General features: G+C 33.9%; 1 protein-coding gene across 5 annotated transcripts in view; it reads right to left on the bottom strand.

The window, feature by feature from the left end:
* PHACTR2 (phosphatase and actin regulator 2) overlaps positions 1-27,017 on the bottom strand; it is a 348,693-nt gene that overhangs the window by 35,169 nt on the left and 286,507 nt on the right. For all 5 annotated transcript variants that reach the window (XM_074187749.1, XM_074187745.1, XM_074187747.1 and 2 more), the window contains 5 exons: positions 18,907-19,121; positions 17,118-17,274; positions 14,719-14,774; positions 6,923-6,984; positions 3,134-3,271 (listed from right to left, as the gene is read on the bottom strand). In XM_074187749.1, coding sequence (XP_074043850.1) covers positions 3,134-3,271; positions 6,923-6,984; positions 14,719-14,774; positions 17,118-17,274; positions 18,907-19,121 — 628 coding nt within the window. The remainder of the gene's footprint in view (positions 1-3,133; positions 3,272-6,922; positions 6,985-14,718; positions 14,775-17,117; positions 17,275-18,906; positions 19,122-27,017) is intronic.

The raw sequence follows: 27,017 nt of genomic DNA, 5'->3' as shown, positions 1-27,017 counted from the left end.
TTGCGATCAGCAATGGAAATGTTGGAAAAATATGGAAGTAACTTTTGTGATGGACTTATCATAAGGAATGTGATCCACCCGTGACAGAGTTGTTGGTGTTGGAACAAAGACTGAAGCACATTTTTTGTTATTATTATTATTTGGGGGAGGGTGCAGGGCAAATGGGGCTGGGTGGCCTGCCTGGGGCCACATAGCAGGGGGATCTTTGGATGTCTGGGGCTGGATTTGGACCCAGGTGTTCCTGGTGCAAGGGCCAATGCTCTGTCTGCCACCCAGCCACCCCTACTATTATTACTATTTTATTTTATTTTGCATCTTTATTTTTTTTCTTCCTTTTGTTTTTGCAGGGCAGTGGGGATCGTGGCTTGCAGGTCACACAGCTGGGTGATTGTTGGGTTTACGAGGCTGGATATGGGCTCGGGTGCTCGTGGCTCCAGGGCTGGTGCTTTGTCCATTGCACCACCTGACCATACCTACAATTATTACTATTATTTTTTTTTAATTTTAATTTTTCCCCCCCCTTTACTTTTTTTCACCCAAGAAAGTCTATCTATATTCATGGGGGGAGGGGTATTTTGTTTACTTGTAAACAAGAATATTTTATTAATGTAAAAAAATTTGTACAAAATGAGAATAAAAAATAAATTCATAAAAAAGGAAAAAGAAAAAAAAGAAAAGAAAAAAAGTCTATCGGAACATCACAAATATTTGATTTTATAACCAAGTTAGATTTATTCCAGAAATGCAGGTTTGGTTAAATATTAGAAAAACTATAAATATTACTGACCATAAGAAAGAGAGCAATAGAAATTGTATGATCACATCAATAAATGTACAGAAAGTTCTGGATTAAAAAAAAAAAGTATTATAGCCCAACACAGCTCAAATCCTAGCTCAGTAAGCCAGTTTGATAGCAGGCCAATAGGTAGAGTTCCAACTGAACCCTGGGAATATTAGAGTGATATTTAGGACTAGGTTATGAACAAACTACTGCATAGGCAACACCTTTGTAAGCATTAAGCTAGGGACCAATTCCCAGCCCTAGCACCCAAAAGCTTGGGACTATGTGACCTGTACTAGCAGAGCAGAACTCAATTATCAAAATGAGCAAAATGCCAAAAAGAGTACTAATCATAGAAAGCTACTATTCTGATAAGCACAATAAAAATTGCATTTTAGAAGAATAAAGCAGTGACAAATTGCCTACATGTGAAGTCACAAAGGAGTTTATGAATTGGCCTCAAATCCAAAACCTCAAGGAAGAGCTCAAATAGGATTTTTAAAACCAAAGAAGAGAGGAAAAAGAAAGATAGAAAAAAAGTGAGAGCCATGAAGGAGAATAAAAAAAATTTGACTGAAGAAATCAACTCTTTTAACAGTAAAAATGACCAACTAGAAAAATAATATAACTCATCAAAAAGTAAAATTAACCAACTGGAAAAAGAATGCAAAAAATTTAAACCTAAAATTAACCAACTTGAATAGGAAACACAAAAGCTAACTGATGAAAATAAAACCCCAAAATTAGAATTGGACAAATGGAAACTAATGACAAGATACCAAGATTCTATCAACCAAAACCAAAAGGTTGAAAAAATAGAAGAAAATAAGACTCAATTAAGTAAGTACTTTGACCAGATTTCATATGTAGCAAGGAATAAAGTTGGGAATTTTTTCCTGATCTTCTGACTTGAAGTCACAAGTTCTTTCCATTGCATTCTGGTTTAGCTGGAACATTGGACAGTAGTATCAAGAATAACTTGTATAAATATAAAAAAAAAGGATCAATCACAGAGAAAGCATGTGATAACTGATGGACAGGCCAAGAGAAAATCTGGCTTTGCAGCTTTCAGTCTACATTACTTGGGGAAGTCACTTCATTTAGGCATCATTTGCACCAACTGCAGAATGTAGAAGTTGAATTCCATTCAAGTTCTAAATTTAATTATCTTATGTTCACAGAAAATTAAACATAAAGAACCAAAGAAAGATGAATCACCTTAAAGGAAGATTCATGGAACAGCACTGACAAGATGAGAAGGTATGATGGTTTGTCTGTGTATGCCAGTAGAAGGAATACCAGTACCAGAGAGACTAAGGATTATTTGAAGCATACATGCATAGTATGTTGATTCATACCTCCATTACTAAAGTTTCTGTAAACTTAAGAAAGGGAAGTAATGTTTTGTTGATTTGCAATGCCTAGAAAATGCTAAAATTGGGGTTCTGAAAACAAATGACCAAAAAGAAGCACTTTTAGTGTAGTGCCCCAGTTATTAATTGCTACTTAATGAATCCTCTATGGAAAAAATTGTTTCAAGTTTTCCTGTTGACAAATTTATCTTTATTTTCCAGTAGGAAATTTAGCCAGAACATTCATTCTCAAAGACCATGACAAGAATGTGAAATGGATTTGAGTGAGGGGGTGCCATCCTAAGTCACCAGTTTAACTTTCTCTTTCAGAGCTATCTGGATTCAGTGGCCAGAAATGAATCAGGATGTCTGAAGATGGCCTTGGATGTGAGGTAATCAGGGTTAAATGACTTGCCCAGGATCACACAACTAGTTAGTGTCAAGTGTCTTGAGGCCAGATTCAAACTCCTGTCTTCCTGACTCCAAGGTCAGTGCTCTATCCACTGTGTCAGCTAGCTGCCCTAAGCCAGAACATACCAACTCCCAAAAGATCAATTTTACCATAATGATTAGTTTAAAGCACTGAAAGAAAGCAACTCACTGGAAATTTTGATGAGAAAGTCATAATGCTATACATATTTTTTATCAAAATTCTGGGTATGCTATGAGAAGTAGATTGACAGAGTGGATGGAGAACCAACTTTGAACATAGGAAGACCTGGATTATAAAGAAGGTGGACGTCAGTACTAAGAAAGAAAATTTGCTCAAGAAGAATTCCCTATATCAATGAATTCTCAAGTGCCCTCTTGGGCACCATGTTCTTGGCAACTACTAGTACAGAATTAAGAGGAGCGCTAGTATAAATGTGTATGAGATTGACTGGCAGGTGATAGATGAAATTTAGCTTTTTAAGAAAAGATTTAAAGAGGATATGGAGAGATAGTTTGATATTTTCAAAGGAAAAAATAGATTCGGAAATAACTCTACTATGGCTCTTGCCTTATCTGCAGGTGTTAATCTGGCCCATGGCTTATCTGCTCGGCGGTCGTAGTCAGGAGAATCAGTGACCTCAACATACTCATTAAACCGAAGAATTCTTCTCGCTTGAAGCTCTGCCACTGTTGGTCTCAAACTGAGCTATAAAAGAGGAAAAAATTAGAAAAGTTCAGCCAACATTATATAGCCATAGGGCAACAATGCTGTCTACAGAGAGCATTTCAGAGTTATTGTTAAACAAGGTCACTTTCAGGTACCAAGAAAAAAAAAAAAGGCAGTGCCTTGGGATTCTCTGACAAGAACCAGAAAGCAGTATGACCTAGTTTTTGAGTCTATAAAAATCATCATGTAAGATGAGTTATAAAAACCTTCTGGTTACTGTCTATATATTATGATTTTTTCTAAATCACTCTGCTCTGCAAAGGCTCTATCTTCAGTGTCATCAGTGATTCATGAAGTGCATGTAACAATGAGAAAAAAAGAAGACTAATTTGGGGACTAAACTATTGAAATGAAATTCTAATGAATAATCTTAAAGTCATCCAATATTTTGGAAATAAGGAGCCAAGAAGAATGGTATAACAGCTTCAATTTACTCATCTGTAAAGTAAGGGGGTTAATACAGATGATCTCTAGAATTTCTCTTGGATTAACACTTTTATAATTTTTATCTATATCATTAGTTTTGAATGGACTGATTCTGCTCTACCTATAAAATTTTTAACCTGATTATCAGAATTCCATAACATATGCCCAAATGTGGTCCAAGGTCAGTGCTCTATCCACTGTGTCAGCTAGCTGCCCTAAACCAGGACATACCAACTCCCAAAAAATCAATTTTACCATCATGATTAGTTTAAAATACTGAAAGAAAACAACTCACTGGAAATTTTGATGAGAAAGTCATAATGCTACAGAGATTTTTATCAAAATTCTGGGCATGCTATGAGAAGTAGATTGACAGAGTGGATGGAGAACCAACTTTGAACATAGGAAGACCTGGATTATAAAGAAGGTGTACTAAGAAAGAAAATTTGCTCATGAAGAATTCCCTATATCAATGAATTCTCAAGTCCAGTCCTTACCTCTTGAGCACCATGGTCTTGGCAATTAGTACAGAATTAAAAGGAGAGCTAGTGTAAATGTGTATGAGATTGATTGGCAGGTGATAGGTCAAATTTAGTACAGAATTAAAAGGAGAGCCAGTGTAAATGATCATGAGATTGATTGGATACTATCAGTTCTGGACTGATTATATGGAGAGAGGAGGAAAAACAACCAGAGGCTTGTTTAAAAGACAAGAACTTTTGTGAACACAATTATTCAACCAGCTTTCTCCTTTCAGATACAGGATCAACAAAGTGATCGTTGTACAATTTAAATTATGTGAATTATACCTTAACTACTCTTCAGTACAGTGAAACTTGTTAATTTTCCCTGGACCTTGCCAAGCTTGAGGAAAGGGTAGAAATAACGTCATGTTGGAAGAAACTTGACTTGTTTTAAGTCTTTTTTTTTAAGGGTTTTGCAAGGCAAATGGGGTTAAGTGGCTTGCCCAAGGCCACACAGCTAGGTAATTAGGTAATTATTAAGTGTCTGAGGCTGGATTTGAATTCAGGTACTACCGACTCCAGGGCCAGTGCTCTATCTACTGAGCCACCTAGCCACCCCTTGTTTTAAGTCTTGGAGGGATTTTACTGCTGAGATAATATATATTCTCTCTCTCTTTTTTTTTTGGTTTATCAAGGCAATGGAGTCAAGTGAATTGTCCAAGGTCACACAGCTAAATAAGTATTAAATGTCTCAGTTCCTCCTGACTCCAAGGCTAGTGCTCTATCCACTGCTCCACCTAACTTCCAAGTTAATATATTCTAAGAATATTTCTAAATTAAGAGTCATAAAATCAATTTCATTTAGTTAATGAACAGGCAAATTGCTGCCACTTCATTTTCATGATGTCCTTGTCACAAACTAGATGTATTTAAGATATGTCTAATAGTCTAAGATTACTGTAGTATATTCTTCTTGATATGGGGTATAGATCAAATCCTATGTCTATTAACTTCTATTTCTATGATATAGGGAAATCACTTAATGTCCCTGAGACTCAGTCTCCTCATTTGTAAAATTATGGGCACTGGACTAGATTGGAGATGTCAAACATGCAGCTTTTGAGTATGCAAGACCAGGTTAAAATATAATTAGGAAATATTTAATGAAACAAAAATAGAATAAAGATAATGGTAATATGTGATTTTCTAACTTAATGTATCCCTTTAGGGATTTTATGCACCATTAGTGGCTCCATTTCTATTCGATTTTGATACCACTGAATTAGATGACTCTGAGCTCAGACTCTATGAATTAAAATGGTGATGTGATATTGCTCTAAATGGTATTGTGGTATAAGCATAAACCATTGTTTGGGAAGATTTCTTTTACTAGTTATACTATCCATGTAACCCTAGGCAGGTGATTTAGCCTCCCTGGATAATTAATGGATAACTCAACTGAAAATTTAAGGGATCAGATTCATTCTATAGAAGAAGGTAGTAATCCAAAAATCTTCAGCATGTCTCTGTGATGGTACTACATATAGGTATGTTATTTATAAGTAACTGCTACCATCAATAATCCATTCCTTATCATCTTATCTGTTTACTAAATATATGATTTTTTAATGATGAAATTATCTCAAAGTACAATTGCAGCACCATTTCGAGCAGAAAGAAACATTTTTGCCCAGCCTTTTTCACTTTTTCACAATTCTGTTTTCACAAGTTACTGAGATAAGAGGCCAAGCATGAAGTAATAAATGTTTATTTATTTCTCTATAAAATCAATGAAGAACAATAAAGATCCTTGAGTTTCATCCAATGAAAGAAAATTACAAAGGATAGTTATCACAGCTATAATACAAAATACTGAACCAGGATCTTAGAGTTAGGAACATCTAAACTCTTATCCTTCTGTAGGCACTTAGTAACCAAGGCAAGTTACTTAATCTGTTAGTCCTAGTTTTTCTCATCTGTGAAATGGGATATTAATAATACCTACCTCACAGGGTTATTTTAACATCTGTGAAGTGCTATGCAAATTTCAAGTTAAGAAATAAACATTGCATGTTCTTGTTATTATTATTTATAATGTAATCAGATATATATATATATATGATATTCATGCTTTAATTTTTAAAGATTTTTATTTTTTCTGTTTATAAGAAAATTGATTTTTTTTTAACCAGAATTCTATTTCTATAAATCAGTAAGAGGTATAGTTTGATGCCTGGGGGAAGTGTCCTCTTTTTAAGAGGATTAGGAGGTAAAAATTATTTTCATAATAAAACCAAGATATTTTAATTTCTAATATTAAGACCAAACATTCTAATTATTCTACTGAAAGAAATAGTCCCGATAAAGAAAAGAATTTTGAGGAGTCCTTAAAATTATTTTAAAGTATTAAGGGTCTTGAGACCAAAAAGTCTGAGAACTGCTCTTTGACAGATAAATGTTCCTGCATAAGTATACGGAGTAACTAAACATAAATATAATAAAAATTCTTTTATTTTGTGGATACATAGATTTATGTAGTGCTTGGCGAGCGTGTGTGTGTTGACACTCATATACACTCAAAAAGTGATCTTAGCACATTATCTAGATAAATATTGGGAACTTTAAAATAAAATCTATTTATTGATATATGACTCCAAGAAAGTAAGGCGCTAAGTGGCACAGAGGGACATGTTGTGAACACACACAGACATAAAGGCATGTATTGTGACAAGTCTATCACCTTTCTGCTGAGTCTGCGTTTCAGTTCCATTTTTGCTTCTTGTTCTTCTTCTTCATTTTTTTCTGTTTATTGGTATAAAAAGAGTTAAGGTTTGATTATATAAGGTACAACACATGATCCTGGGGTAAGAAGAGAGCATCATTATTTCAATCCTGACAAATAACCCTATACTTTAAAAGAAGAAACAGAATATATTTAGAGAGAAACTTCATTAGGTCATGTGAGGAGGTATGACTTCATCAATTATTCTAAGTATAGGCAAAAAATATTTTGCTACTTTTTGTTAGTAGTATCTAATTAAAAAATGATAAAGGTAATACAACCTAGGAAAACTGTGATTCTGGATTAAGGGAGTTAAATATGTTTAATGAATAGTCCCAATGTAGATTTCTTCTGTAGTGCATAGTGCTGGACATGTGATGTAGAAAGAAAGAGCTGAATTCAATTCTAACCTAGATACTTGCTAAAATCATTTAAACCTTGGTCTTACTAAGTTTCCTCATCTGTAAAATGATGATAGTAATAGCACATACATCCCATGGTTGCTGTCAAAATGAATGAAATTTGTAAAAGTTGTTGCAAACTGTAAAGTTTGGTATATTATTATTGACTGAATTCTTTTTTCTTCTTTATTCTTTAACTTTAGATCATCTCATGAGAGAAGTCTTAAGATGGGTATGGGAGATTAGACTTGTTCTATTTGGTCCCCAGATGTAGAACTGGAAGCAACGGATGGGATGGAGCAAAGAGGCAGATTTGGATTTGACATCAGGATAAATTTTCTAAGAATGAAAACTATATAAAACTGGGATATAATGTTTCAGAATGTAATACATTTTTTTCCCTTAATAAAGGTCTTAGGAAAAGGATAGATGATCACTTGTTAGAATTATTCTAGATCTATATGGGTTGCAGTAGAAGGCCTTCAAAGGCCCTTCTAATTCTGTGATTATGGGATTCTAAATTTGCCCAAATCATAAAAAAAAAATGTCAAAGACCTCTTTGTTTTACTTCAGTTTTACTAAGGTTGATTTGAAAAAATAATTAATTTATTTATTGTTTCTTTTTATCTAATTATTATTTTTAATTCTGCTTTTCACTTTCTATGCTTGTCTTAATGAGGCACATAATAAATTTAGAAGAGGGGCTTTTTTGGGTAATAGAGGAAAAGGGCTTATGTGTAGTAAATCCACTATGACTTAAAGAACAAAAGTGTCACCTCATATAGGAAGGTTTATTTTTAGGTCCAACCCAAGTACGGTAATTTTAAGACAAATGAATACAATTGGATAAATGGTGGATGTATATTTAAACTAGTAAATCCTCATTCAAATCAAACTATATTTGTCATTTTTAATCTTCAGATACTTTAGAACCAGTTTATAATCAATTCTCCTGATATTTTTAAAGGAGAAAAGGTTTCAACAAGTAGGAGGGTGAACCATTACGTAGAAACTTGTGATTTTTCTCTCCAGAGTATGTTTTAATAACCTCTTCCAATTCAAGGCACAGAAGCTATGATAATCTATTTATTGGCAAAGTGACCATCTACCTTTTAAAAGAATACGGTCAGATTTATGCAATTATTGGGGGGGGAAACTAATTTAGGGAATGAGAATTTTATAGAATTCCATGATTTAACATTTGATAATTATTTGAGTACTTACCTTACTATTTCATAGTTAATTCTAATAAATGAGAATAACTTTTTGTTGATAGGTTCATAGATACTGAGTTAGAAGGGACTTTAGAGGTGTCAAATCCAAGTTGGTTTTCTGATTCTAGCATCAATAGTCTTCCCACTGCAAAGCACATGGCCTCATTTTATTATGGGAAATGACCAGAAGGTCTGAAAAAGGATTAGCATTTAAACATCGCTGCTAGAATCATAGATCATGGAAGAGCAAGTAAACATTGTATAATTACACAGACATTATGTTTGTTTGTCTTATTATTACATTTTGGATGGGTCCATGAATAAGTTTTTCTGTGAGATGTGGTACTTTTTGTTTCAAATTATATTGAATATTCAGCACCCTCCCCTCTCCCAAAAAATACTAGAGAAAAAAACCCAAAACAATAATGATTTCCTTGTCACTTTTAAACACTTTTCATTTATGATTCTGGGCCAATTTTTAACATAAGAAAGGGCAATTCAGAACCTGGAAAACTCCCAATTGTGAGGTTATTCATTTGTATCAGAAAAAGTATAATAGCAGTTCCATATATTCTCTATTTTTAATAATAAATTACACAGGCCGTAGCATAAATAATGAAATTGTCATTCACAATTAAAACTATTTTTTTCCTTTTCTTATTGGGCATTTAGATATTATGTGTGACTAAATAAAACATTCTATTTACTGTTAAGTTCACTATTAATTTTCCTTAATGAATATTTAGTATTTCAATTTATTTGTGAGGGACATATTAGTAAGAGGGAGGGAAAATATTTCTTCTTGGTATACTTTAACTCCAATGAAATGACTTCAAATTGAATTATAGGATGTAGGGGGAAAAAGAGTTACCTTCATTAGCCTATCTGGAGCCAAATACCTTTGATAAAAAGTTAAATTTCTTCTTAAGAATCCACTTGTGGGTTACATTTCTTATTCCACCAAATGTATGTCCACTAAATTAAAATAATCTATTCTGAAATGATCTTATTTTTTAAAAAATATGTCCTTGATAAGAATAAGCACCTCACTAGGGCAAAACAGTCCAAGTAATATTGGTATATGAGATGAATAGATCCCTTCAAATTTCCAAAGATTTGTCAATGTGGAAGATAATTGAGACTTAATCTATTTCTCCCTGAAAGAAAATATAGAAACAATGGGTGGAAGTTGTAAAGATGTAAGTTTAGAGTCCATATTAAAAAAAAACTTCTTAGTATTATAACTATGCCAAAAGAAAACGGGCTGTCACAAGAAGTAAGTTCCCTAGCCATAATTATTTTCAAGGAGAGGCTATGTTAAACATTGGATATATCATAGTGGGGATTCCTTTCATATATGGGAAAGGTAGTTCCCTTCCAACTCTTGAAATTTCTATATAAAATCTCTAGAACAAGTGAAAATAGTTCAAATTGTTCTTCAATCATTTTCAGCTGTGTCTGACTCTTTGTAATCCCATATTGGGTTTTCTTGGCAAAGATACTTGAGGGATTTAAATTTTTCCTTCTCCAGTTCATTTTACAGATGAGGAAACCTGAAACAATAAGGGTTAAGTGACTCGCCCAGGGGTCACACTGTTGGCAAGTTTCTGAGGTCATATTTGAACTCAGAAAGGTGTCTTCCTGTCTCCAGGTCTGAACCACCTAAGCTGACCTAGTTCAAATTAAAGACAACTAATTAAGATCATAGTTTGCAGTGGTAATATGCATTACTGGAGGGAGTTCTTAACTGGATGAAATCTTTCCCATCTCTTTCCAGTAAAAGTAGGACTTTCTATCCTCAAGCATTTTATAATAATATCTTCTTTCTGCTAAGAGGCATACTTATTTTACATTCCTTACTTTATAATAAGGAATAGTTACTTGACAAAGATAAAGCCACTAAATCTAGGTAAAAAACAAACTACTTCAAAGAGAGAACAAAAATCACTCTGACCTTAAAGAAAATCTGTTAATTATCCAAATCTCATCCAAATTATACAACCTGGCAGCGGCTAATGATCTTAAGTGAGTCAATTTCAGTAAGCATGTGACTCATTCAGGAGCTTTAGCTAAACACAGCTGAATCATCTGAAAATTATGATTCAACATCAGGAACTGATTTCCATATATTTGCTGAATTCTACTTCTAACAAGAAGGGAAGAAACAGAATAGGGAAGAAAAAAATACACTAACCTGTTTGTTTGAACTTTGTTCTAATAAAGTATTATGCCTTACAAAAAGCCCTCTTTGCAAAGAGTTTGTTTAATTCATTATTTTAGAAAATTGTTTTCCAGTGCAGACTTAATTTCTTCCAGATGCCTCATACTTTACTGTCCTGGGGCTATTCCTTTATTGACAAGGACAGAAACCTTCCATCCATCAAAAATAATTAGATAGTTTTATGAAAAAGATGGTGACAAACCCTATGAACAGTGACTTACCACAAAGAGATATAGGCATTATAGGAATTGTCCTCTATAGCAAACACAAAACATTTGGTTCTCAAGGAAAACCTAGGAAGTTAGTTTTAATAATAACATTTTGTGGAGAAAGCTAAGGCAGAAAGGACTTAAGTGCCAGATCTGTAATTCTACTGGTATAGAGAACTGGTATAGATAAAGAAACCTCTGCCAATGGAGGTTAGCTCCTTTTCAGCAATTTACAAGGTCACACAGACCTCAAAGGAAGGACTTGAATCCAGGACCCTCTGGATTTGAAGCCAGCTCTCTATCCATTATACTACACTGCTTTGGGCTTTTCTGACAAGACATTTGGAAAAATACATCAAACTTAGGACTTGAGTTCTTATTTTTACCTATAAGGAACACTAAAAATGTAAAAGATTTTGTAATATCTAAGGTTTTTTTTTCATCCTTAGTGCTTTTCACCTTCATTAGTAATTAATATGGGATTTTGTCGTTTTAGTCATGCCCAACTCTTTATGACACCATTTGGAGTTTTTCTGGAAAAGTATTATAGTGACTTACCATTTCCTTCTCCAACTCATTTTATAGATAAGAAAATTGAGGCAAACAGAGTGGTGACTTGTCCAGAGTCACACAGCTAGAAAGTGTTCTGAAGCCAGATTTGAACTTAAGAAGATGAATCTTTGACTCCCAGTCTGGCACTCTATCCACTGTGTCACCTAGCTGCTCTTCTTGTCAACTAACACATCTCATTATTTTTCCTACTTTATAAGAGAATAGAAGGAACAAAGTAAAAGTGAGAATGGGGGAAAGGGCCTAGATCAGAGAACAGTGAGTATCAAAAAATGATTCCTGGAAGCATTACAAAGGGGATCATATAAAAGACATAAAAAATAGTCATATGCATGTAGATTAAATAGTCAGGAAACAATGGCAAGAGGGAGAACACCTGCTCAAGCCTCAGTAGCTTTAGAGAATATTGTTATGTCTTAATAACTAATGTTCATTATGTCAGTCATCAAGAAAAAGAAAAATTATGTTTATTTTATACTTTATTTCAAAAGGTAGAGAACATATAAACACATATCTTAGGTTTTCTTAATGAGGTTTAAATTTAAAAACCAAGTTTTTGCACGTGAAATTATGTGGAAATAGTTCATTCTCTAATGACACTGAACAAAAGACTGTGATTTTGGACAAAACCTAGATAAAAGCTTATAGTAATTCAGACAGAAATTAAGTAAAGTCACAATTTTAGAAGTTTTATCATAAAGTAAACATCTTATTGTCTAGAATCAAGCTCACTCTGTTAGAATCAGATGATTTTACTATGATACTGATACGCTGTGATCATTAGTGGAACTGGTCAAAATGTTTATTGGCTAATGAAATCTATTTTCCAGGGTACCAAATATAGATAATTTACAATAACAATTATTGTTGTATATGGTCATTTGGCTAAAACTGCAAGACTGTTCCAGGGCAAGACCATGGAACCTACACAGAATAAATAGGTTCACAAATCACAGAAATACAGTGGGGGCTTTGGCACATTTTCTTGGTTAACTGACTGAAATAATAAATGTCAGAAATGATCCTCTTGACTCTCTTTTCATTTTCCAAATTGTACTTTTTCCTGGAAACTCTAGGTTATTAACGTGTCTGCTGTCAGGTTTGAAAACAACTCTTTGGATCCAGAATAAATAACATACTTATATGAAATAGAAGGAAATTAGAAGAAAGTTGGTATCAAACCCAAACCCTAATTAGGAAGTTACTCCCTTCCTTTGACATTCAGGACAAATTATGGCATCTCAAAGCCAGTATAGTAAAGCAACAGCTATATAGAAAGACCCACAGCTGAAAAAGCTATAGTATATAAGAATATGCAAAAGAACATTATGAATACAATAAAACTAATGAGAGAATTAGAATTATCTAAGATTATCTGCCTTCCCATGACCATCCTCTTTCCATTTCATCAGCAATCTTTAAATGAAAGGGGAATCAGTTCAGCTAGATATACTCTTTGTCCTATAGAAACTTCCAACTTTTGAGCTCCTTTAAATGTTAGTATTAGGTCCTATATCATTTCCTCCTTAGGGAGGAAAAAATGAATTGAAATTCTTTAGAAATAAAATTTATTCTTCTCTCAGTTGGGGACTATCCCCCCCCTTTATGAAACTGGCCTTTGTACATGGTAATGAAGATTTTATCTGAAGTACATTAATTTTTATAAACAGTACTGCATGCTATTTAAGCCAAATAAATATACCATGTGGGAGATGGGAAAAGGTTCTTACACCCTTCCCCACCTTAAAAAATAAGTAATAATACCAAAAAAATGAATAGAGGGCAACCACCATTCTCATGATTTATATATGTGTTGTTTGCGTAGTCACAGTAATCCCAGCTGCAGGGTAAATATACTGAGAAATTACACTGGCAAGATGTTTCATACTGAGGAACAGTTTAGCCAACTCTTCAACTCCCTGTCTGAAGGAATTTTTCCACAATGCCGGTGATTCATTACTATTAAAGTGACAATCAGGTAGTTTGCCCACCTCATTTCTCTGAAATTTTATACACTACAAAACCCTTGAAAAAAGTGGTTAACAAAATGCAAAATATAACTAGAATGGGAATAATCCATTAAAAATTTTCCATTGTAGAGATTACTACTGTTAATAGCTCAAAAAGTGCTTCTCTACTATTTTTATGCCAATAAAAAAAAATAAACACTAATATCAACACATTACTCCAGTGTGGAAAAAATGGTCCCCAAAGAAAGGGTAAAGTAAATAGGAGGAGCATCAGGAAATGTCTAAGTTCTAAAAAGTGAGGAACACTTCTCCAAGATAACAGAAAACTCATAACAAAGGGGGAGAAAGTATTTCTTTCCTTATCACTCAGGCAAAAATCTAATCATTTGTTAGCAAATACACCATTCGACTTTTATTTTTTGGATAGGACAATTTGGCTTATGGGGAGGTTTAGTGAATAAGAATACATAACCTATTTCATATAAATGATGGATGGTCATTTATTCAGTCACAGTCATAGATTATGGTCAAAGTTTGACAACTACTCTGTAGCATAGAAGGTTTTTATAAGATGAAAGACAAATATAAATTGGGTTACAGAATGAAGGAGGCAATGAAATTTAGGTGACAGATTTCTGGGCTTAAGAGTCAAGAACATCTGGGTTCAAACCCTGGCCTATGATGCTTTCTAACTTTGTGACCCTCAACAAGTGACTTAAGTTCTATGAGAGTGGCACCATAGCATAGTCAAAAGTGTGTTGAATTTACAGAGAAATTGGGTTTGAATCCTAATTCCCACACTTAGTACTTTTATGACCTTGGGAAATTTACTTACGTTCCCTATCCTCAGTTTCTTGTCTATAAAATAAGAGGATTTAAACCTGATGGCTCTTCTATCTTGAAATTTATTTTCCTATGATTTATAATTAATTTACTATATAACAACTGTTCTAAATCTGTGTTAATGAAGTTCTCAGACTATGAGTTCTCTATATGTGAATTAAATGACAGATCCTTCTCTATTTATGTACATAAAAAAATTTAATATCAATAATTCAAATTAAGTCATTTCAATATAATTAGTGATCAATAATTAAAATTTCCCAGGGATAAGAGGAGTCTGGCACCCTTGGAGGTTATGGAAAAATTTAAAAATAAAGAATACTTACGTTTTAGGATATTTCTTTGCTCTAGTTCTTCACTTGTTGGCCTCTGGCTTAACCGCCTACAAAAGTGAATATACTAGAATTTATAAATAAATATGTCATGCATTTATGTAAAATAAAAGAAAAGAAAAAAGTAATTTAGATATTTTAGTGAAGATGTTAAAAATCCATTTTTAAAATACCTCCCTTCATTTGAAGACTCACGCTACTGAATATTATTAGTCAGTCAACAAGTATTAAGTATTTACTGTGTTCCAGACAATGTACTACAAATAAAATGAATCCCCTTATTCTCAAGGAGTATTTCATGTTCGAACAAGACAGCAACAAAGATATATATATATATATATATATATTTATATTTATATTTATATATACACACACATATATATGTGTGTGTATGCACATACATACATAAAATAGAGTAGCTTTGGGGATTTTCTCTGGCTATCTTCCAAACCTGGATACTCTCCCTCCTTAGCTCTGACAAGGGTTTACATGGTTTCCTTCAAATCTCAACTAATATCTGAGCTTTTATAGGATGCCTTTCCCATTCCCTCTTTTGTTTTTGTTTTTCTATTTTTTCCCATTCCCTCTTAATTTCAATAATTTCTCTCTTTTAATTATTTCCCATTTATCCTATATACAAATTACCTGTTTATATTTTATGTGCTCTCTCATATTAGACTGTGAGTTCTCTGAGGTCAGAAAATATCTTTTGGCTCTTTTTATATCTCCATCACTTAGTATAGTATCTGACTTAGAATAGATACTCAATAAATGTTTATTGACAGATTTTCAGATAAATAAGATATTGATAAATAGGATCAATTACTTTAGAAGGCATTTTCTCAAAGCTATCACTTTCGATATTTCACTCATTCTAGATGTAGTGACAGAAAGTATAGTCCAACTTCCCTTATCCAGAAAGGAGTTAGTTAGTTCACTTAGAGAATTCTTCTGAGATCCTTCTTTCACCACTGAAATGAAGGGTTCTTAACCTAAGGTCAAGCCACCTTATGAGTGCAGATCTAGAGTCTGACCTTGACTCTAGTTAATTAGTCTTACTTCCTTGTTTTCTATTCCTAGTCATCCTATCAGGAAGAAGAGACTAATAAGTAAGAAATATCCAATCTCCAGGAAGTCAGAAATAGGAGATAGAAAAGGAAAGGCAAGGACATGGATACTGTGTGAGGTAGATAATCTTCCCAAAAGGTTCCACAATAGATTTAAAAAAAAAAGATAACTAATGTCCTAAATTCAGGGTGAAAATTCTTCCTCCATCACTCTTAGAAGATTTTCTTTTTATAAACTTAATTTGATGTTCAAGGAAGAGATTCTTCTTCCTGAGTGGGCAGCCACTTTTATTTTGGGGCCAGAAATAAGGGAATTCTTAGAGGAACCATATTTCTTCTTTGAGGATGCCTGCAAAAACCTGGCATCAGTTAGGCAACCCTGGATTACTCAGAAGTTGCAAAGAGAATTGCTTGAGTTTCATTCAAGGAAATAAATTCCTTTGCACCTCCTAAATCCTCTTCACATAAATCCCAGGTTTCATTTCATCTGTTTATAATATGGTCCTATTGAAAGAGGACACAGCATGTAGGATTTTTCAGGGATTGTGATGATGTTAGGCAATAAGAACTAAAGGATCAATGACATTACCATCTCTGGCTTCGATATAAGGTCTCATTCCATAGGAACTCAGACATTCATTCAGGAGCAATGACAGTAATGTGACACAATGCTTTGGGAAGGCAAGAAAGATAATTTCTTACATTTGAAATTATAAGTGCATTGAGATAAACAGCATGTAGTTACTGAACCTGGACTGGAGCCAGGATATCAGAGCCAACATCACCATTTAGATAGTGCCCAGTACTAGATCTTACGGATGTCACAGCAACTTAATGACCTGTAAAACATTGAATGGCCTATATCAAAGTGCAATAATATTCTTTAAGCGGACTTTTTCCCAAAATTACCAATTTCACATTATAGAATAGTTTAAAGTGCTTCAGAATTTTGGGAATTCATCATTTCTTCAATTTTTGATTTTTCAATCATATCTAATACTAGGAGCCTGTTTTGGAATTTTCTTGGTAAAGATAGTAGAGTGGCTTAACATTTCCTTTTCCAGCTCATTTTATAGATGAGGAAACTGAGGCAATCAGATTTGCCCAGAGTCACATAGCTAGTTATTGTTTGAGGTCAGATTTGTCTGATACCAGGTCTAGTGTTCTTTCTACTATGCCACCCAGCTGTCCCACTTCTTTAACAAAAGTAATTTAAAATTTTTGCTGAATTAAAAAGGTCTTTGGTTGTTTGGGGTAGGCTCCAGTAAGATAGAGGTGCTTTAATTATTCAAGACAGTCCGCATTCCATCAGACTTGAAAAGTTACCTGACAAGCTTTGTTCCAATCTGTTGTCGAATTTCCTGCCTTTCTTCTTCAGAGGTTCGCTGTAAGATGTTCTTGTCTTCCAATTCTTTCTTAGATGGTCTATTGCCAAGTTTGATGGCAAGAGTATCCCGGCGACGTATTTTACTTGCCAAAGAACCTGGTAGTTGGGACAGGATCAAATAAAGAAAAATAGACTTTTAACCAACTGTACCCAGGTCACAAATACTCAGCAAAGGCTTTTAACATGTTCAAAGATCAGACACCTTCCAAACACAAATTTTCATTAACATCAACATTGCAAGCTCGACTTAGTTTATCTTGAAGAAGGCAGAGAACATAGTAAAAGAATGTTCTAAAATGTTAAAGCACTTGGGGATTAAAAATATCAAGAATAAGCTTATCATTAAGAAGATGTTATGAAGTTTATCTTGCTATTTGAGTGCCTATGGAGGTCTTAAACTGTCTATTTTTCTTTCTCAAATCTAAAGAATAAAATTCATCCTCTGTATCCTTTGATGACTCATTTTCTTCTTCCCTCTCTCTTCCTTCAGAAAATTGTCTGCTCTACAATTCAGCAACCCTTACTGTCTGAAAGGTATTACCTCAAAAGATATCAACTAATTCTATTTGGGAAGATAATAGTTTTAGATTTGGGGTACCACATCATAAGAAGAAATCTGCTAAATTACTGCTTAACATTTAGCTTTGGAATAATTTCTTTTTATTAGATATGAATTTGATTCCAAAAAAAGATTAAATGACTAAAAAGTTAAAAACAACAGTATAGTCATCTTAGATTTGATCTTTTTCTTTCTGAGATAGAGGTGGTAAAACGAAGTGAATCAGTCACCCTCTCCTTTTGGGGTACAAGTGGTTACATATTTTGAACAAGTAGCTATTTGTAATTCTCCAATCATGTAGATATTTTTAATTCTTAATTCATGCTCTCCTATATTCTCCAATGTCCATTCAATATAAACAGTTTCCTTTTAATTCTAATATGAAAAGTAAATGAAACCTTTAGCTATTAAAGTAATAAGTAAGCTAAACCCAGAAGTCCTCCATACAGGGAAGACCAACATGATAGTGATCTTAGATCACAAAGAAAAGTCTTCCAGATAGAAAACATGGTATTCCCTGTTATAAACAGACATATATGAATAAGGGTGAAGTATAATCTCTCTTCCTTGAGGGAACATCCTCCATGTAGGTCCAAAAACAAAAATGAAACTGTCAAAAAAGAAATGTTTTTCATTTGAGAAGGGAAAATATATCAAACTATTTTCTCCCTAATGAATTTTATTTTTGGAAAAAAATCTCTCACCTCATAAAGAAACTTACCTTTTTAAAAACTTAATGGTGCAGCTAGGTGGCACAATGAATAGAATACTAGACCTGCAGTCAAGAGGACTCAAGTTCAAATCTGGTCTCAAATATTAACTGTGTGACCCTGGGCAAGTCACTTATTCCCAATTGCCTCCCCCTCCAAATAAAATTACAATTAGCTAATCTATTTTTAATAAAAGAACTAAAATAAGGGTTTCCATAATAATAAAAAAACCTGACTTTCAAGATGTATGAAAATATGTTTCCCCCTACTCTTTTGAAGAGGTGGAGGTGGATCCACAGGTATGGAACACTAGATATACTGTCAGAGTTTTTCAAAATATTGATCAATTTTCTGGGATAGTTTTACAAGAGGAAGAAAGGGAAATGACACAAAAGGAATATTTACATGATTTAAAAAAGGCATTTTTAAAAAAAATCTGTTTTCACTAGAAATTCTTACTTTCACCACTAGCATCCTCATCGTCGTCATCATCATCATCATCATCATCGTCGTCGTCATCAGTGTACAGAATAGGCCCATCTGAATCAGAATCATTAGCTTGGCTTTCTCTTTGAACATCATTTTCTGTGCTGAGAGATTCAGAAGACTCTCCCATCAAAACAGGAATCATTAGCCGTGGTGCATCCTTCATCAGCTCTTCTTTGGTTGTCAAACTATTTGGAAAGCACAAAAATGCTGCTATAGCAGGAATAATATCACAACACCCTAAATCACAGGATGCATATTTCCTTCCCTTCACAAGTCTTAGAGCAAGAGGCTTTTGCAATGAGAACATGACCATATGAAGGCCTCTGGAATCTGAGTCATATCAGAGGGCTCCTGTAGGCTAATACAAACCCTCACTGCAGAAGGAGGGAAAAAAAAGCTATGTTACATTTAGGAAATAAACCACTTTCCAGGTATTCTTATTTCTAAAAGAGAATGACCAGAATTTAATGATCTCTAAGCTCCTTCCCAGCTCTAGTATTCTGTAATTATATAAATTATATAAATTTGGTCAAATTTTATAAATGGAATAAAATTAAATTCTGGAAAATAAAATTCTATACCAGTGTGATTCAAGAGGAAACCCAACTGACTGGGATTTACCACACCTTGGTTTCTAAACCACTTTGCCCACTGTGACCATGGGCAAATTTTTTAGCCTCTCCATGCTAGATTTCACAAATCTACAGAATATTAAAGGAAGAAGGTTCATGCCTAATAGAACCTCTTCATTTTATAGATGAGGAAAGTGATGACCAGACAGTTATATTAGCTTCCCTCCTAGAGAAAACTCACATTTTTAACATAATATAATATGAAATGATATATGATATAATATAATAATAATAATTATAATGTTTCTTGAAATAGATAGTAAAATTATTATTTCTATTTTATAAATGAGGAAAGAGGTTCAGACATGTGACTTTCCTAAGGTTTCTGAGTAGGACTTTAACTGATCTTTTCATCAACCCTGTTTTTTTTTTCAGGATCATGTACTATATTTATGAAGTGTCTGTCTACCTGTCTACCTCATTAGGATCTAATGATGATAAATGAGAAGATCACTATGACAATTAAATGAGCTTTTAGAAGGTAAGGTGCTATATTGAACCAAAGATATATTAACTCACTTTACAGTTAAGGAAACTGAGATTCAGAGAGGTAAGTAAGACTGATCTGGGGTCACCAGGCAAGGAAGCAGAGTCATTCTCCTTAACTTCAAATTCTTTACTCTATTCACTCTGCCCAGTAGAACACTATGACTATGTTGATGTTGTTTACAACAGAAGCCACAAATAAAGTGAAAGATGAGTTGACAAATAGAATGCTCATATTGAAGGAATGCAAGTAATGAAAATTCTTTATTTTAATGTTTCATAGGAAAAGTATAGTAAAATGCTTGAAAAATCTTAGAGCTAACTAGGACCACTTATTTCCTTTTATAGAGAAGGAAAAGGAAATGGAAATGGAATCTATCCTAGATCATATTAGTGTTAGCAACAGAACCAGGTCCTTTGACCACAAAGTCAATAGTTCTTCCCCTATATACCACATTGCTTCAGCAAACACCTCTTTTTGTATAATAGAGATCAACTTTTTTCTCATCATTTGCAATCTGAATAATAGAACTTTTTAGAATTTATCTGTTTTTAAAGTTTTCAAAGCTCTCTAAATACATTCTTTTTCATAAACCTCAGTTCTATAAGGTATGTGGGCAGATATTTCCTTTTTATAGATGATAACCAAGTCTCAGAAAAGTTAAATGATTTTTGCAAGGCAAAGCAAAATTGAGAAAAACAGGAAAGTTTCCTAACACTACCTGACTTTTCTACTAGACTATAACAACCTGACATTCCGTGTAAACCCAAAGTTTTGTGAGTCAGTGCCTTATAAAACATCATGTAGACCTCCAGTTAGAACTAAAATGTCAGTAAGTTTTAAAGAGGAAAAACTGGTTTCAATTTATAATTACAAGTGACATAAAAAATTTTCAATACTTTAAGATGTTTATGATATACATCTACCATTCCTGAATACCATCTCCTCAGAATTTAGGCAGCTACAAAAGCCAGATAAGAACTTACCAGTAGAATATGACAAATAAATTTGCACAACTGTTAAAGCATGGATTCAGAAAGTTCCAGTAACTAACCTCTCAAACTTAGAATACCACATGAAAGCTGGAAGAAACTTTATGTTCAATTCTAGTTGGATTCTAGTCCGGTTTCTCATTTCATAAATGAAAAAATTGGTGTCCAGAAGTAAAATGACTTGCCTAAGGACACATAACTAATTAGATAAACTGGATTGGCATTGGTGTTATAACCACTTTATTCACTGTCAAGTCTGCTGACATTCCATTCAAATTTGAGATAATTATGCAATGAATAAACATTTATTGCACATATATTTTTACTGTATGTCTGGCAGCTAGGTGGCTCGGGGGATGAAGACTGAGTTTAGAGTCAGGAAGACTCATCTTCTTGAGTTCAAATCTGACTTCAGACCCTTACTAGCTGTGTGACCCTAGGCTAATCATTTGACCATGTTTGCCTTGGTTTCCTCATCTGTAAAATGAGCTGAAGAAGAAAATGGCAAACCACTCCAGTACCTTTGCCAAGAAAACCCCCAAATGGGATCACAAAGAGTTGTACACTACTGAGTTTACAATCTAATAGGGACAAAAAAGTTTTCCCACTTTGTTCCCACAACTAATCTACATAAAACCACTATTTAAATCCTTCAGGCAAGGAAGGTCCAAATGCCTAGATGCAGACATCATAACAAAAAAAAAAATTTTTGTTTAGAAGAAGCCTAATTCCATATTTGGACATTCCTTATACTGAGACCCTCAAATTGATCAATCCCAAATCTTCAGAATCTGAAAGGAATGCTCATATGATTAGAAGGAAACATGAGAAGGTATCTAACTCCATTCCTATTACAAATACTAAATCTAAACCAAACATTTGAAATGAAGCTCTAAAATGTCAATTAAAAAGAAAAAAGAATCTAGCACTCTATTCTAATAATCTTCAGTCAGGAAATTGTTTCTTCCCATGAGCCTACATCCCTAATATCATGGTTAAACCTATTCTAATTGCATCCTCAGTGGTGATAGAGAACAGGAGACCACCATCTTTTGAAAAATAATCCTTCAAATATTTCCAATTAAAGAGGAGTGTTGGCATCTCTTTTGCCTTTTTTTCCCCCCGGTAGTCCATCTTTCTAAAATACTACCTATAAGAATATAAATTGTCTTTGTGCAGAGATTTTAAAACTCAAGAAATACAAACATGTGTAGAGTCAAACAATCCAGACTCTGAGACAGATTCTCTCAGGGAGGAGGAGAACTGTAAATCTATTATCCTATGAACTCCAAAGGAAGTATTTTAGGTGCTTCTGATAATATATTAACTCTGTCAAGTTCCTATTTTTAAGTGTGCTTAAGTAAGAAGTACACAGTCTAATTTTTCAAACTTCAAACCCTGTCTTAGTTATTTGGAGTCTCTAAGTTTGGGCTATATCATATTTCCTTTCTAACTCAGGCTAATTTAATCCCATATCAACACCAATGGAGTTAAAAACAGCAAAGATAAAAGAAACCGTTAAGTATTACAAAATCCTATACATTTTTAGTTTTTCTTAGAAGTAAAAATTAGAGTCAAGTCCTTAATATTGATGTATTTTTCCAAAGTTTTGTGGCTCACTAGCAAGAGCATAGAGTCAGGAAGACTAAGTTCAAAATGGATTCAGACACTAGCTGTATGACCCTAGGCGAGTAACTTAACTCTGCTTCCCTCAGTTTCCTCATCTATAAAATGAATTAGAAAAGGAAATAGCAAACTACCCCAAGAAAACCTCAAATGGGGTCAAAAAGTTGAATAAGACTGAAATGTGAACAATGATAAAATCCCATAACCATTACTAATAGAAGTATCACAAAATCTTTTACATTTTTAGAGTCCCTTATAAGTAAAATAAGAACAAGTTCTTAATTTTGATTTTTCCAAATGTCTTGTAAAAGTCAAATATAACAAAATGAAATGATGTAAGAAAAATGTATGAAAGGAATGAAGGGAGGTATTGAGTATATGTTTATAATGGATTAAAAGCTGCCTTTAGAACCAGGGATGCCATGTTCTCACACACACATTGATTGTGTAATCTTGGGTATATCATTTAAGGTTCTTTGTGCAGTTCTCTAAGACTATAAATGACAGAGAAGTTTCCCCATCCAAGACTTCTCTATATCAGTGAAATTATAGTTTATTATTCTTTATTTCTATCCCCTTTTCACCTGTGAACCTTCTGATGATGGCACCTCAAACGCTAAAAACAAAAGAGAAAAGTAGCAGTTCCTAATCTGGATAATGTGAAAACTGTATTTTAGTAATTGAAAAATTAGGACTTGTTCATAGCTTATTTTTTAGACCAGTTCAAAGCAAAATAAGCTATTTAGGATAAAACAGAATAAAAGTGATTCAGTGTGGAGGAAAGAACAGAGGATTTAATTATTATTTCTATGCTGTTAATTCTCAAATCTACTTATTTGGCACTAAATCTCCAACTACGTTTCAGATAAGCTGAACTGGATAGCCAGTAGATATCTTCAACTCAATATGTCCAAAACAGAACTCATTATCTTTCATCTTAAGCTCTCCCCTGCTTCCAAACCATTACTGTGGAAGGGAATACTATACTTCCATTCATCCAAGCTTGCAATTTAGATGTCACTCTCAACTCCTCACTCTCTCATCCACCATAACCAATTGATTGCTAAGGTCTATTGATTGCATCTTTGCAACAACTCTTGAACGCATCTCCTTCTCTCTTCTGATATTGCTGCCACTCTGATGTATGCTTTCATCACCTCACACCTGAACTATTGCAATAGTCTACTGGTGGGTTTGACTGTCTCCCATTCTAGTCTATCCCCCATTCAGCTGCCAAACTAATTTTATTTCTTTTTGTTAAACTGATTTTCTAAAATTAAAGTCTGACTATGTCACCCCAGTGGTTTTCTATTACCTCCCAGGATCAAATACAAAATCATCTAAATAAAAATGTAAATAAATATCCACTGACTGGCTACTTTGGAGTAAGAAGATCTCAGTTAAAATTACAATTCTGGGGGCGGCTAGGTGGTACAGTGGATAGAGCACCGGCCCTGGAGTTAGGAGTACCTGAGTTCAAATCCAGCCTCAGACACTTAACAATTACCTAGCTGTGTGGCCTTGGGCAAGTCACTTAACCCCATTTGCCTTACCAAAAAACCTAAATAAAAATGAAATAAAATTACAATTCTGTTGCTTGCCACTTCTGTTTGTTTTTTGTTTTTGTTTTTGTTTTGTTTTTTTTAGCAAATCACTATACCTCAAGGATCCTGTTTTCTACTGTTAGACTGGATCACATTTAGGTTTAATATAATTCATAATCCTATACCCCTGTTAAATCAATTTTTAAATGAGCAGAAAGGGAGGGAAAAAAATAGAAAAAACCAAAAAAAAGTTTTAAACACTGAAAATGATTTGATTATAATGTAAAGTTCACTCAAAATAAATGAACAGCATATTATAGGCTTTGTAGTCAACTCCCACTCAGGGAAACAAGATAAGCCTCAATTAGGTTCATCTAATGTTCTGTCTCCTGCTTACTAAATCATTCATAAAAATACAGGATACAGAATGTACTCCTTAACTAGCACTTAACTAAGACCTCCCCAATTTGGCTCTACCTTTCTCATATATGAGTGGCAGAATGGTACAATAGATAAAGGAGTGGGCCTGGAGCAGGGGTGGGCAACTTCATGCCCGTGAGCTATATTGGTTTGGTGTTGCCAAAGAAACCACAGCTCTCAAAATTGATTACCTCTAGGTGTTTTTTTAGGAATGAATTAATTAAATGCTTGACCAAATATAAATGTAGCCCATGAATGATGTTATAAAATGGCCCTTGGCAGAAAAAAAGAAGGTTTCCCCATCCTGGACCAAGAGTCAGGAAAACTCATCTTGCTAAGTTCAAATATAGCTCCAGACACTTACTGGCTGTGTGATCCTGGGCTAGTCATTTAACTCTCTTTGCCTCAGTTTCCTAATCTATGAAATGAACTGAAAAAGGAAATGGCAATCCACCCCAATCTTTGTCAAGAAAACTCCAAATAGGGGCGGCTAGGTGGTGTAGTGGATAAAGCACTGGCCTTGGAGTCAGGAATACCTGGGTTCAAATCCAGTCTCAGACACTTAATAATTACCTAGCTGTGTGGCCTTGGGCAAGCCACTTTACTCCATTTGCCTTGCAAAAATTTAAAAAAAACCCTCCAAATATCATCACAAAGAATTAGATAAGACTGAACAACAAAGACATTCCTCTCTACCAATCCTACTTTCTGCTGGAAGCAAAGAACTTTTGAACTGGAAGTACTCTTATAAATGAACTAATGGAACCCTCTTCTGACAAGTCATATAGTAAGCACTTAAGACTCTCCTCATGTTACTCTTTTCTTGGAGTCTCTGTATCTCTGCTCAGTTTTTTTCAGCTACCTGGAATGCTCCTCCCCCTCTATTTTTATTAATTTTTAAAATTTTTATTATTTTTACTGATTGTTCACTTTTCACTTCCAATATCTAATTCTTCTCATGATCCCTACAGTGCATTCTATTACCTCTTTCCTGAATTTCTACATTTGCACAAATCAGCACTGCAAACATGCATATATTTTGTCCACACATTTTCTATGTCCATTTCATTTCCCTCATTAGAATTTAAACTCCTTAGGGGTGGCTAGGTGGTACAATGGATAGAGTACTGGCCCTGGAATCAGGAGTACCTGGGTTCAAATCCGACCTCAGACACTTAATAATTACCTAGCTGTGTGGCCTTGGGCAAGTCACTTAACCCCATTGCCTTGCAAAACGAACAAAAAAAACTTAAAAAAAGAATTTAAACTTCTTGAAAGTCAGGATCACTTCATTTTTGTCTATATATCCCTAACCTTCAGCAGGCCTTAAAAAAATCATTGTTCATTGAGTCACCACTATTTTGTATTGTTATCTTTTATATGCAGAGCTTCTTTGTTTCCTAGTAAATACTAAGCTCCATGTGAGCAAAGGCTGTGTTATACTTCTCAACTGCTTTCATGGTATCCACTATTACACTAGCTTGTTATTTTTTCAGATTGACATGTTTTTTCTAGCCTTAAAGGAATTAAAGTAACATAGCTTCCAAATGAAATCTATTCAATGCTTTTTAATATGAGCAAAAATCTTCAAATTCATCTCTTTTTATTCAGGCCCCAACAAAAAAAAAGGTTATCTAGATTACATGGTTTAACCACACATTCAGTTTTTCAACAAAGCTGTTTAGTTTGCTGATGTTTAGGTAATGGATCACTCAAATCATTTTCTGCTATACTTTTCCATAACAGGTCACTCCCTATGTATAGTTGCATTGCTCCACTCCCTCTGGCACCACATGAACACATAAATTTATTCTTTTGGAAATTCAACATTTGTTTTTCTTACTTATCTAATTATCCCATGACTATTTATCCTGCCATTGAGAAACTTTTTTTAAAAAATTCTTTAATCTCCAAAGACTATTTCCCACTGTTTTATAATTATGTCTATTTTAAGTCCATCCTAAATGATAACATTTTTTCCTTTTTACTGAGGAGTTATCAATTTGTTAAGAAAAAGAAGTATTGTTGAGTTGGAAGAAAAAAACATAATTTCTAGTTCTGGTTAGTTATGGAATAGGTCACTAAGCCATTTATCCTGAAGAACTAAATATCATGTGGCTGATGTAAGAAAGCTTGATGCAATTAATAGTGACTATCTCCACTCAAAAGGTTATAAAGGGACTTGGGTCAGCATGCCTTAAGAAAACTGGCCACTGGCTAGGGAATAAGGGTAGAGGTCAAGGAAGGACTTTTCTAGATTGAGAATTACTCCTGTGTTTGGAGGTGGATGAATTAGTTTACCAGAGATTAATTTGCCCAGACAGAAATTAAGAGAATATAAATCACAATGTATTATATTTCTGGGTCAGCAATTTTTGGA

The sequence above is a fragment of the Macrotis lagotis genome, chromosome 5, assembly GCF_037893015.1.
Source record: "Macrotis lagotis isolate mMagLag1 chromosome 5, bilby.v1.9.chrom.fasta, whole genome shotgun sequence".
NCBI classification, from domain to species: Eukaryota; Metazoa; Chordata; class Mammalia; order Peramelemorphia; family Peramelidae; genus Macrotis; species Macrotis lagotis.
This window is presented reverse-complemented; position numbering and strand designations above follow the sequence as displayed.